This window comes from Neltuma alba, unplaced genomic scaffold (assembly GCF_004799145.2).
Source record: "Neltuma alba isolate B1F8T4 unplaced genomic scaffold, ASM479914v2 tig00010087_pilon, whole genome shotgun sequence".
Taxonomy (NCBI): Eukaryota; Viridiplantae; Streptophyta; class Magnoliopsida; order Fabales; family Fabaceae; genus Neltuma; species Neltuma alba.
The window spans coordinates 278,277-291,755 of NW_021635044.1; the positions used below are offsets into that span (position 1 = coordinate 278,277).

Genomic DNA, 13,479 nt, shown 5'->3' on the forward strand with positions numbered 1-13,479 from the left:
GTCAGCTACTTAGGGAGATCTTAAATTCTTTTGATTTTATGGAACATGACAATGTTCCAAGTGTAATACTACCATATAGTAACATCTAAGTCATGCTGGTTTTGGCTTCTGTTGTATGGTAGCCACTTATATTAGTGATATGCGGCCTAGAAAAGAAAACAAAACCCTTTCCATCTAATTTTTAAAGTTACTTTTATATCATAACAGTCATTCTGGACCTTGATGCTTTATTTGCATTACTAGGTTGCTGCCATGGGTTTGGACCCTGCAAAGCATCTGGGCAGAGAAATAACCTTCTTGAATTCATATTTGCATAAATTGAAAGAGTATGTCAGAGTTCGCCACAATTGTGAAATTGTTCTCTGAGGTCTTTTTATGTTTTTGTTTTGAGACTCTCTCTTCTTTGTCTTTTGCAGGTTGTATGGAATTAATGTTTGTGGGGAAGGAGGGGAATATGAAACATTAACACTTGATTGCCCACTCTTTATTGTAAGTTCATGGCAAACCTCTTTTGATAGAATGAGAGTAGTTGAGCCATTTGACACTGTCTGCTACCCTTTTCTTCTCTTGTCCATTAGAATCCACTGTACAGTTATGGAGTCTATGTTGTGAATCTAATGCTGTTACTAAGATATTAGTTGGAGCTTTCATTCTCAAATGCATTTTGTAGGAAAGTGGGCCTGCTGCCAAAAGCCCCCTAATCAGTGTTTAACCTAACCTCCTAGAATCTCCTAGCATTAAATAGATGTATCTCTTGTAACAGTCAGATTATGACAAAATCTAAATATTATCATTATTTCCTTATCTTTAGGAGGAATTTAGGAGATGTGATCAGATTTACATTAATTAGGTTTATTCTTTATACCCTATATATTATATAAACCCTCATTCAGTGAAATATACAGTGTACTATTTAGAAAATTACATGGTGTCAGAGCCTTAATCGAAACCCTACTCTATGTCCTTTAAGCAGGGAACAAAAAACTGAACTGAACCGGCTGGTTCAATTGGAAAACTGGTGAACCGGCTAGTGGTCCAGTTTGGTTTAATCACTAAACTGGCTACAAATTGAACCAGTGGCAAACTGGTCAAACTGCGGGTAAACCAGTGAAATCGGTAAAAACTGATGTGAACTGATTTAGATAATTATATTGTTATTGATGCTATTTTTTCCCATTCAACTCCTCATATCTCAGTCATTATGAATTTGAATGAATTTTAATGATGATTTTGGTATCAATAATTATTAATTTTAGTTATTAAGGAATTATAAAGATCAAAATTCTCAATATTATTATACCTTGTTATTGTTACAATCAAACTATTGTATTTTCTTGTATTTTGTTATTAGTGATTATTATTGTTGTTGTATTTTGTTAGTTTTAATTAAATTATATTATTTTAATATGACGAGTTTGTTTTCGGTTGGACCTCGGTCTGATCCACTGACCTGTACACCACTACCTTAATCAGTTTAATGTTCGATCCGGTTTTTTATTCCTTTCTTTTAAGGCTGTAATTATGCAGTTGTGTATCTTTGCTGCTGATGGTAGCAGCACAACGCCATCAGGGTTGGCATTGCAAGGGGTTGTACTCACCGATGCCTTCTGCCAAATTCCAAATACCCATCGATTAGATGGGAATAGTTATCTCCACTGGTCCTGCTATGTTCTCATGTTCGTTTGGGGTCGCAATAAGGAACGATATCTCACTGGAACTCCACCTCCGCCAGCATCTACAAACCCTCAGTTTGCTAGTTGGTGTGCAGAGAATAACCTGGTCATGGCTTGGCTTGTCAGCTCCATGGCAGTCGATATTGGCGAGAACTACCTCCTTGCCACTATTACTGAATAATTTTATGCCACTGCAAAGTTATTTTATTCCAGAACAGAGGTTCAATATTTATAGGAATGATCCCTAGGTTTAGCAGATTCTAGGATCAACCTATTGATTACACAATCAGCTGGAAATCAGCCCAAAATGAGTAATTTAAAATTCAAACAGATCTGCCGAGATCCTAGGAGAGAAATCAGGTAAAGATCCTCTGAATTAAAGGCAAGAAATGATAAATATAGACAAAGATCATAGTAGCATCAGCACTCCCCCTCAAGTTGGCGAATAGATGTCTATCATTCCCAGCTTGCTTCTAAGCTCTTCAAACTGTGACCTTGCTAATGCTTTAGTGAAGATATCTCCCACTTGGCAGTGTGATGGTACATGAGTTAATTCAATAATTCCTGTGTCCTCCTTTTCCTTTATGAAGTACTTGTCAATATCAACATGCTTGGTTTGTTCATGATGAATCGGGTTCCTTACCATTGCTATGGCAGACATACTATCACATCTTAATCTTATAGGTGTAGTTGGTGTGAATTTCAGCTCTCTTAGCACTCTCAGTATCCACAATCCTTCACATACCCCATGAGCAACAGCACGCAACTCAGCTTCTGCGCTGCTCCTAGAAACAACACTTTGTTTCTTACTTCTCCATGTTACTAGGTTCCCCCATAGCATGGTACAATACCTAGAGGTGGACCTCCTATCAGGGAGAAATCCACCATGATTAGCATCTGTATAAACAATTATTTCTCGAGATGTGCCTTTGGCAAAATAGAGTCCTCGTCCTGGAGTCATTTTCAGATAATGTAGAATCCTGTATATTGCATTCATGTGTTCCTCTAGGGGCTCATTAGTGAATCTGCTCACAACTCCAACAGCATAGCTTATATCAGGACGTGTATGAGAGAGATAGAGTAGTTTTCCTACCAATTTGTTATACCTTCCAGCATCAACAGGTACTGGTTCCTTTTTTGGTTTTGCTTTCTTCTAATGGTCTTTTGTTGTGGTTCCTCCATCTTCCTCATCCTCTTCTTTGCTGTCAAGTTTGCAAGGAGGCTCCATTGGTGTTTCCACTGGTTTTGCACCCAGCATTCTGGTTTCTTTCAATAAGTCTAAAGTATATTTCCTTTGTGAGACAAAGATTCCATCACGAGATTATGCTACCTCCATCCCCAAAAAATACCTGAGGCCACCTAGGTCTTTTACTTCAAACTCTTTCTCTAGGGATCTCTTAAGCTTGGCTACTTCTTTTGTATCATCACCAGTCATAATGATATCATCAACATATACAATTAGGATAGTTACCTGAGTGTTTCACAAATAGTGTGCGATCTGCCTGGCATTGAGAGAATCCCACATTCTTTACAGCCTTTGTAAATCTCTCAAACCATGCCCTAGGAGACTGTTTGAGGCCATAGAGTGATTTGTAGAGTCTACACGCTATTCCGGGAATATTATGTTCTGCCAAACCTTGAGGAACATCCATGTATACTTCTTCTAGGTCTCCGTTTAAGAAGGCATTTTTCATATCAAGTTGATGTAGTGGCCAATCCAAATTTGTTGCTAGAGACAAGAGTATTCTGATTGTGTTTAGTTTGGCAACAGGGGCAAAAGTTTCCTGATAGTCAATGCCGTAGGTCTAAGAGTATCCTTTTGCCACTAACCGGGCTTTGTACTTATTTATGGTCCCATCAAGGTTGTACTTCTTTGTGAACACCCACTTGCATCCTACTGTCTTCTTTCCTATAGGTAAGTTTGTGATCTTCCAAGTCTGGTTTTTTCTTAGGGCCTTTAGTTCTTCCTCAATGGCCCCTTTCCGGTTGGAATCAGATATGGCATCTTGGAAGGTGGTAGGGAGCTGTTCGTTTGCTAAACGAGTCACAAAACTGTGCATAGAGGGTGATAGACGATTATATGACACAAAGTTACTTATAGGATGTTTAGTGCAAGATCTTACTCCCTTTCTCAATGCAATAGGCCATCCAAGATCACTTGGACTTGTAGTTGAGGTTGATTCTTGGTACTGCTTAGTCCTAGAGGGTACTTCACTGCTGTTTTGTGTAGTTCCAGCACCTGTTTCTTCTTGTTCTGAGACATTTTGACCTGCCTCTCCATTTCCAGAGTCTGACTCCTCACTTTCCAACTCCACATTGTCTCGGCCATCATTATTGGAACCTGTTTCAGGTGTGTCCAGATCTAAATTGGGTGGTATTGGCTCAGTTTGAGGTTGACTGGCTTGGGATGGAGAGGTAGGTGTAAGTTGCTCATGTGTAGGTGTAAGTTGCTCTTGTGTCTCATGATCAAGTAGGGAAAACTCTCATTCTTCCTCACTCTCCCCCTGAATGGGTGTTTTGGAGTAGTAGGCTTGAGTTTCATCAAAGGTTACATTCATTGAGATAAGGTATTTTTTCTGGGTTGGAGAGTAACATTTATAGCCCTTTTGGGTGGAGGAATAGCCAAGAAAAATACATTTAATCGCCCGAGGGTCAAGTTTGCTGCCATGGTCATTGTGGACATAAGCTATACAACCAAACACTATTTCAAGGATATGGGTGAGTATATGCGAATTAGGGTAGGTTTTGGATAGAGTCTGAATTGGTGTATGGAAGTTCAATGTTTTTGAGGGTAGGTGATTTATTAGGTCTGTGGTAGTGAGAGGAGCTTCCTCCCAGTAGATTTTTGGCACATTATTAGTCATCATTATAGCTCGGGTAATTTCAAGAAGGTGGCGGTTCTTTCTTTCGGCTGTTCCATTTTGCCGTGGTGTGTTTACACAACTTGTTTGGTGCACAATACCATGCTGTTTAAGGTAAGTTTGGAGGTGAGTGTTCAGATATTCCCTCCGATTGTCACTCCGAAGAACCTTCATGGAAGTGTCAAACTGTGTTTTAATCATTTTGTGGAAGTTTATGATGATTTGAGTGAGATCAGATTTGTCTTTCATAAGGAAAACCCATGTAACTCGTGTGTGATCATCTATTAGAGTGACAAACCACTTGGCTTTTGTTAGAGTTGGGATACGGGCAGGGCCCCAGATGTCACTATGCACAAGAGAGAAAGGATGAGTATACTGATGTGAATGAGCCTTGTAATTGTTCTTGGTGTGTTTAGAGAGTTGGCAGATTTCACGAGAATTAGAAAGGAAATTTTTATTGATGGAATTTGGGAACAATCTGGACATATATTTAAAACTAGGATGGCCTAACCTATAGTGCCATAACAATGCTTCATTATTGGAAAGTTGAGTTGCTGGATTTTTTTCTGCTGCATATGTCCTGGAATGTACCCAATTTTGCTCACTTGAGTGGTGGTCTATGCAGTAAAGCCCCTCCAGTAACCTAGCTGTGCCAATCCTCTTCCCCAACTCCAAGTCCTGAAACAAGCATTGAGTGGCAGAAAAATTAATGTCATAGCATTGTGAAACAGTAGCTTTGCTCACAGAGATTAAATTGCATTTTAAATCAGGGGCATAGAGAACATTTTTAAGTATCACATCACTGAATAGGCACACCTCACCAATCCCATGAACTTTAATAAATTTACCATCTGCTACCTTTATGAACATAAGGAATTCACATGGTTTAACATTTCGAAGGAGGTTAATATTACCAGCCATATGATCAGTGGCTCCAGAGTCTACAATCCACTTTTGATCATAGTGAACATTTGCTTTAAGGGCTAGGACAACATTACCTGTATAAGCTACATTACCAGTGGTTATCAATTCCTCCTTGGTGTTGTGTTTCTCGAGCAATTTTCTGAGGAAGTCCAGCTCCTCTTTGCTCAGGTTTCCCTTTGATTCATCTCTAGAGTCTAAGCTTGCTGCATGAGCACGTGTTTTAGGTTTCCCTTTCCCCTTTTGGTTTGGTGGTTTGCCATGTAATTTCCAGCAAATATCCTGGGTATGTCCAGGTTTTTGACAGTGCTCATACCATTTTCCATTCTTCTTGCCCTTGGTTACAAGAGCACTTGATTCAGCTTCAATGATTGCTGGTTGCCTTGAACCATTGAGCTTCTTTCGACTCTTCTTGTTTTGCCATGAAAAACACTTCTCGTAGGCTAGGCAGTCTCTCTTGGCTCATGATTCGCCCTCTTATCTCATCATAGGAGGATGGTAATCCGAGGAGGAACTTGTAAATCCTCTTCTCCTCTTTTATCTTGGCATATAGTTTGGCGTCTGAAGTGCATGACCACTCATATGTATCATACTGGTCTAGCTGCTGCCACAGAGTAACCAAGTTAGTCCAATATTCTGTCATATTTAAATTACCTTTATTGAGTCTGTCCAGGTTTGCTTCTCTTTCCAGAATTGCAGCATGATTGTTTAAGGAGGTGAACATATCTCGTGCTGCTTCCCAGACCTCTCGAGCAGACTTGAACAGGGTGAAGCTAGTGCTGATCTCTGTGGTCATTGAATTGACCAACCATGATTGAATCATTGAGTCTTCGGCCTCCCAGGTATTGTACTTTGGGTCCTTCGTGTCCGGCTTCGCTGTCACACCATTCAGGTACCCAAATTTGCCCTTTCCAGTAACATAAAGGCGAACTCCCGCTGCCCACTGTAGGTAGCTTTGTCCGTTTAAGTGGTGAATAGTGATATGTGACGATGTGGCATCACTTGGCGCTTGGTGGTTCACCGGCGTTGTTGATGTATTGTGCGCCGATGGGTGTGAACCACCCTAGCCTTCACCGTCCAGCCCAAAACCGAACCGGATCATTTGTGCTCTGATACCATGAATAATTTTATGCCACTACAAAGTTATTTTATTCCAGAACATAGGTTCAATATTTATAGGAATGATCCCTAGGTTTAGCAGATTCTAGGATCAACCTATTGATTATACAATCAGCTGGAAATCAGCCCAAAATGAGTAATTTAAAATTCAAACAGATTTGCTGAGATCCTAGGAGAGAAATCAAGTAAAGATCCTCTGAATTAAAGGCAATAAATGATAAATATAGACAAAGATCATAGTGGCGTCAACAATTACCAAAGAAATCTGGGACTTCGTCAAAGCCACCTATTCTGTTATAGAAAACACTGTTGTCTTGTTTCAAGTCAAATGCCGACTCCATGGTTTGGTAAATGGTGAACAGATTGTCACTTATTAGTGTACTGCTCTAATAAAACTTTGGCAGCAAATAGACCTCTATGAGGTCCATGAATGGCCGGGTACTGCTACGGCCGTGCACTACAAAAAATTAGTGGACCAAGAACACTATTACAAGTTTTTGCTTGGACTCGATGACTCCTATGAGGATGTTCGCGCTAGAATTATTAGTCTCAAGCATGTCCCATCTTTGCTTGAAGCCTTTAATACTGTCAAATTTGAAGAAAGCAGGAAGGTACTCACTGACCCCTCTATTGTTCCTACTGACTCTTCTGCTTTTGCTGTCCATGGTTCTCAAAGTGACACAAAAGCCAAAAAAACCTTGCAAGTGGTGTGATTACTGCCGCAAAAATGGTCATACTTGAGAAGTGTGTTAGAAGCTACATGGCAAGCCTCCCAACAATAAACAGAAAGGCAAATATGGAAGTGAGGCTTGTTTGTTGGATCTTCTTCTCCTGTCCCAGAACCTATGAGCCATGATGAGTTATTGCTCCAGCACAAACTTTTGGATAAACATCTCATTCTTACCCATGCTAGTGAGACTTCTACCCCCTCTGTCACTTTAGTTGTGCAGGTACTGTCCTCACCCATGTCTTTAGTAGTGTAACTGTTTCTAAAAATCTTTGGGTCATTGACTTTGGTGGTACTCACCATATTACTAGTTTTAAGGAACTGTTCACCGAATTTCATAAATATTCTGATCATAAAACTATGGAAGTTTTTAATGGCCAGTTTGCTGAAGTTCAATTGTTGATCAACTACACTGTCTTATTACTTTTGACAATACTGGCTGTGGTTTTTGGGACTTAGCATTAGGGAAGAGGATTGGCACTGCTAAAGTGTGGAATGGGCTTTGTCATATCCAAGGCACTTCCCCAAATAAATCAATTTGCACTGTTACTTTATATGCTGACTCTTGATGAAATGATGTTGCGGCAATCTAGGTTACGCCACCCTAGTTTCCACCATATGCAAATTTTATTTCCAAATATTAAGAAGAAATCTATTGATAAATTTCATTGTGATACCTATTATTTGGCAAAACAAGTTTGTAGTCCCTATCCTAGTCACCCCTGTACCCCTCACCCTTTTGATCTTATACATAGTGATGTTTGGGGTCCTTCAAAATTTGAAACTATTTCCAAGGCTTGCTGGTTTGTCACCTTTATCGACAATCATACAAGATTAACTTGGGTTTTTCTCATGAAAAATAAATCTGAAGTTTTCTTTGTTTTTAAGCAATTCTATGCCTTCATTAAAAACCAATTTCGCACAACTATTCAAATCTTGAGAACAGATAATGGGAAAGAATATTTAAATTCTTCTTGTACAAATTTTTTGGTGTTTAATGGTATTCATCATCAAACTTCATGTCTTTATTCTCCACAGTAGAATGGGGTCTTTGAAAGAAAAAATAGATATCTCCTTGAAGTAGCTAGAGCACTTATGTTTGAAAGGAATGTTCCTAATGGTTTTTGGGGAGATACTATCTTAATCACTGCTCATTTAATAAATAGAATGCCTTCCAAAGTTTTTGAAATTATTTGTGGTAACAGCTCTTGATGTATTCCATTTATAGAAATGTGTTACATGTATATAGGAAAAGGAAGAGAATCAGATTTGATCTAATCCTTAAACTCCTACAATCTCGATGAGAATAATTAGGAATAAATTACAATAAAACTCAATCAATCCTAGCATGATTCTAAGAGATAACAGTCCTATATATAAAAGGAAAACTAGGTTAGCTGGTCATACTTCCAACACTCCCCCTCAAGCTAGTGAATATATGTTAATCATTCCTAGCTTGCCTATGAAAGTTTTAAATTTTTCTTGAGTAAGAGACTTAGTCATGACATCTACAATCTGGTGCATGGAAGGAAGATAGGATAGATCTATCATCTTAGCTTGTAGCTTTTCCTTAATAAAGTGACAGTTAATCTCCATATACTTCGTACGATCATGATGTACAGGATTGTTTGCTATTTTAATAGCCGAAATATTATCGCACCAAACCTTAATAGGATTATTATTTCCAATATGTAGTTTCTTCAACAACCTGACCAACCACATCCCTTCACAAATCCCTAGAGGTAATGCTCTATATTTAGATTCATCAAAACTTCGAGATATTACTGGTTGTTTCTTGCTTCTCAAGTCACTGGATTACCCTATATATAGGAGCAATACCCTGTAGTGGATCTCCTATCAATTTTGGAGCCTCCTTAATCTGCATCGGTAAACAACTCGATGCTTCTAGTGTCCTTTTTTGCAAAGAATAATCCTTCCCTTGGGGTTTTTTTTAATAAATCTGAGAATCCTGCAGACAGCTGTTATATGTTCTTCCTTAAGGGCTACTTGAGAATTGACTCACTACACTGACTGGACAGCATATGTTAGGCCTTGTGTGAGACAAGTAAATTAGTTTTCCCACTAGCCTTTGATATATTTCCTTATTTACTGCTGTGCCATCAAGTCTAATAGTCAATTTTTTATTGAGATCCATTGGAGCATTTGCAGGTTTGGCTCCAAGCATCCCTATCTCCTTTAATAGGTCTATGGTGTATTTGCGTTGAGACATACTAATTACCTGACGTGTACGCACCACTTCCATGCCCAACAAATATCTTAGGAACCCAAGGTCTTTTATTTCAAATTCAGTTGCTAAGTTTTTTTTCAACCTTGCAATCTCTTTGGTATCATTTCCTGTCAACACTATATCATCAACGTAAACAATAAGAGTAGTTATTTTGTCTCTATAATGCTCAGTAAACAAAGTGTGATCTGCTTGGCTTTGTTTGTATCAAACGTTCAAACCACGTCCTAGGTGTTTGCTTTAGTCCATACAAAGACTTGTAGAGCCCACAAACCTCGTGGGAGTTGTTGAAAATTCTCAAACCCAATGAGATCTCTATGTATACCTCCTTTTCAAGATTGCCATTTAGAAAGGCGTTTTTAACATCTAGTTAGTGAAGAGGCCAATCTAGGTCAGCTACCAATGAAAGTATGACCTTTATGGTGTTGAGTTTGGCAATAGGAGCAAAAGTTTCTTGATAATCAATGCTATAAGTTTGAGTAAATCTTCTATTCGCTAAATGAGCCTTATATTTGTCACACTATTATCAGGATTGTACTTGATAGTAAAAACCCATTTACTACTCATCATAGTTTTATCCTTAGGCAAATCAACAATCTTGCAGGTCTTATTTTTATATAGAGCTCTTAGCTCCTCCTCTATGGCCTGTTTCCAGTTAGGATGAGCAATGGCTTCTCTAAAATTCTTTGGAATAGGCTCTCTTTCAACATTTACAACGAAGGTCTTTAGGTTTGGAGATAATTTCTCATAGGAAATATGCCTAGCAATGGGATGCTGAGTGTAACTCCTCTTTCCCTTCCATAAGGCAATTGGCCAAGGTAAATCCTCAAGGCTTGCCTCGAGCGCAAATTCATGGTTTTGCATTGGTGATAGAGTAGGCTCATCACTATTGTGCTGTTGTTCTAGTGATTTTTCAGGCCCTTCCATTGTAGTTTCGGATAATTCTGGATTATAGAGAGGGGCTCAAAAGGGTTGGTATCTTGAAAAATAGATCTGGATGGTTGATGGTTAGCACTTTTGGGCTGGTTTCTGCAGTATTTTCATGCTGTTCAAATTGGGGTTGAGAAGAAATAGTGTTAGGAGATGATAGATTGGGTGCAGTGGAATTAGGTGGGATTTGTGATCTTTGTGGTCCATTTAAATGCTGTCCAGATTGAGAAATACTGTGATGATCAATATTAGTTCCATAAACAAACCATTCACTCACACCATTCTCCTCCTGAATGGTTGTTTAGTGAAAATAAGGTTGGTGTTCAATAAATTTTACATTTAGAGTGACATACACCTTATTTGTAGCAGGACAAAGACACTTATACCCCTTTTGACCACAAGAATAACCTAAAAACACAGTTTTGATGTCTTTATGATCCAATTTGCCTCCTTCTTCATTAAAAACATAAGTTGTACACCCAAATATCTTGAGACAGTGTGTTAAATAAAGGTGAATTGGGATAAGTTTTTTGAAAAATTTAAAGAGGAGTATTAAATTTCAAAACCTTTGATGGCATTCGGTTTATTAGATAAGCCGAGGTTAGAATAGCATCACCCCAAAACTTGCCTGGTACATGACTTTCAAACATTATGGCCCTTGCTACCTCAAGAATATGCTTATTTTTTTTTTTCAAAAATACTATTTTGTTAGGGTGTTCGAACACGAGAAATTTGACGGTGGATGCCATGTTCTTCGAAAAAGGTTTTAAAAGATGTGTTTAGGTATTCTTTGCCATCGTCACTGTGAAGCACCTTTATTGAGGCTTGAAACTGATTTTGAACAAACTAGTTGCCAAAAAAAAAAATTTCAACAACAAATCCTTCAAATTAATGGAACATTAATGACAAAGCGAATATCATGAAAAATAGTTCAACAATGCAAATAAATATTTTGGAATAGTGTTGGAACTTGAAATTGTAGAGGATACAATTGGAAGTGAATCCTCTTCTGCACAAACTGAGATGGCAAGCATTTACTTCCCACATGAAGAAGACAATTAATTAGTTGTCAAACATGGTGCACTAAGCTACGAAACTGCTATACAAGGCATGAGTAGTGGGTGTTGCTAACAATTCCATAAGCTGCTACAATAAACACTTGTCCATGTGATGATTAATAATTGGTCAAAACAACGTTGGGCTATGCTTCTCAAACAGATGGTGAATCCCAATTTGTGTTTTTAAAGAGCTATAATAAAGAAGTTTTTTAAACAATGACTTGTAAAAAAATCCTGAAATGATTTGAATTTTATTTTTAAACTCAAGTGCATTTACATATATAAAATTAATCCCAATCATCAATCCTTAATTCCCAATTCTTCTCAAGTATTTCTCTGAGTAACAAATCCGTTCATATACTGCACATCAATACAAGAAATCTAATTCAAAAGAAAAAAATTCCACATCTGATCAGTACAAATATTGCTCTCATGGTAGAAGATTTTGTGTTATAGTGTTACGAATGATATACTGTTACATAGGGCTCACAAAGCAACTCTGCCTTTGCTCTTATGACTGAATTTTATGGATTACATGAAACAAATACCAAGAAAGATGCATAGTTGAGGATTTTCTAGACAATATCCCTCAATTGAATCAACACTCTATAGCAACCCTATTTGGTATATTTCCATCCCAATATTGAGCGACATTTTGAACACAATCTATACAAAGTCCAACAACTATGCATATGCAATCCAAAAACTTTAAAGCAAAAAATGAAAAAGCCCAAAAAATGAAATCTGCATAAAGCCAACCCCATCAGATTTAGTATGAAATAAGAAACTACGGTTATGAAACATCCACCTAAGCTGAAGAAAATTAGGATTTTTTTCCCACAATATCTGTTAATGATGGGAGGAACAGAAGGATTAACACATTAAAGCTATTATATTTATAAAGCCCATAAGATTGTGTTCCTTATTGATTGACATACTATCATGTGTAGCTTCCATAAAACAATACCTCCTTCGCTCTTTTCAACAATAAAGATATGTCATGCATCATCCATATCCCTAATAAGATTTTGTGCAAAACATCACTCTGTATTATGAGGAGCAATGGATTGTGAAATATGTAGTACAATACTATATGTAAATGATGTCACCATAGCGGAACTCAAACATACTGATAAAATACATGAATAAGGCCTTAACTATATCCAATTGATAAAATCATCATCGTCCCTGCAATTCCTGTAAAAGATGAAGATTTCTACTATGCAAAACAATGTTATCATGCCTCATTAATGAATGATAAAGCAAATAAGCTAACATCACCGGTTTTCTGTTATGACCTTCGAACTATTGGTTCATACCCATTGGTTAAAGTAAAATTAGGGTGGGACACTACTAGTGCTAACTGCTAACGACATCTTTTGCACAACACATACAAATTGATTATTTTATTCAATCAACAATTCGCCCCTTCCCAATCAAAATGAATAGATACATACAGTTCGTTAAAGATCTAAATCACATGAATAATACCTCTCAATTTGTGTACCCAATTGTTGATTATTTAATTGAATCCTATTGATCTTTTCCTGACTTGTTTATTCAAAATTATTTAATTTCTCATTACCATCTTTATTGAATAACAAAAAATAATATAAAAAGCATAGATAATAACTTCCATCCTAAAAATTATTATGTCTAATACTCATCGTATTTCAAGAAGAATAAGATTTTATTTTTATATAAAAAGAATATGATTTTATTAACTTCCATGAATTTACAACCCACATGTTCTTATATTAGTATGCTTATCACATTGCATAGACACTAATAATGTACAGTCAGATCAAATCATTTTGACATGAGTATACAGTGGGCACAAAAGTTAACTTATAATACTCCTAATTTCCTCTACATGTAGTGAAGTAGGCCGATCAAATTTTTCTTTTGCTTTTGCTTCAACTCATACTACTAACATGTTCCTTGT

At 37.4% G+C, this 13,479-nt stretch overlaps 1 protein-coding gene across 3 annotated transcripts in view; it reads left to right on the plus strand.

Annotated features, from left to right (window-relative positions):
• LOC114754137 (diphthine--ammonia ligase) overlaps nt 1-13,479 on the plus strand; it is a 30,294-nt gene that overhangs the window by 5,573 nt on the left and 11,242 nt on the right. For all 3 annotated transcript variants that reach the window (XM_028942898.1, XM_028942897.1, XM_028942899.1), the window contains 2 exons: nt 244-326; nt 417-489. In XM_028942898.1, coding sequence (XP_028798731.1) covers nt 244-326; nt 417-489 — 156 coding nt within the window. The remainder of the gene's footprint in view (nt 1-243; nt 327-416; nt 490-13,479) is intronic.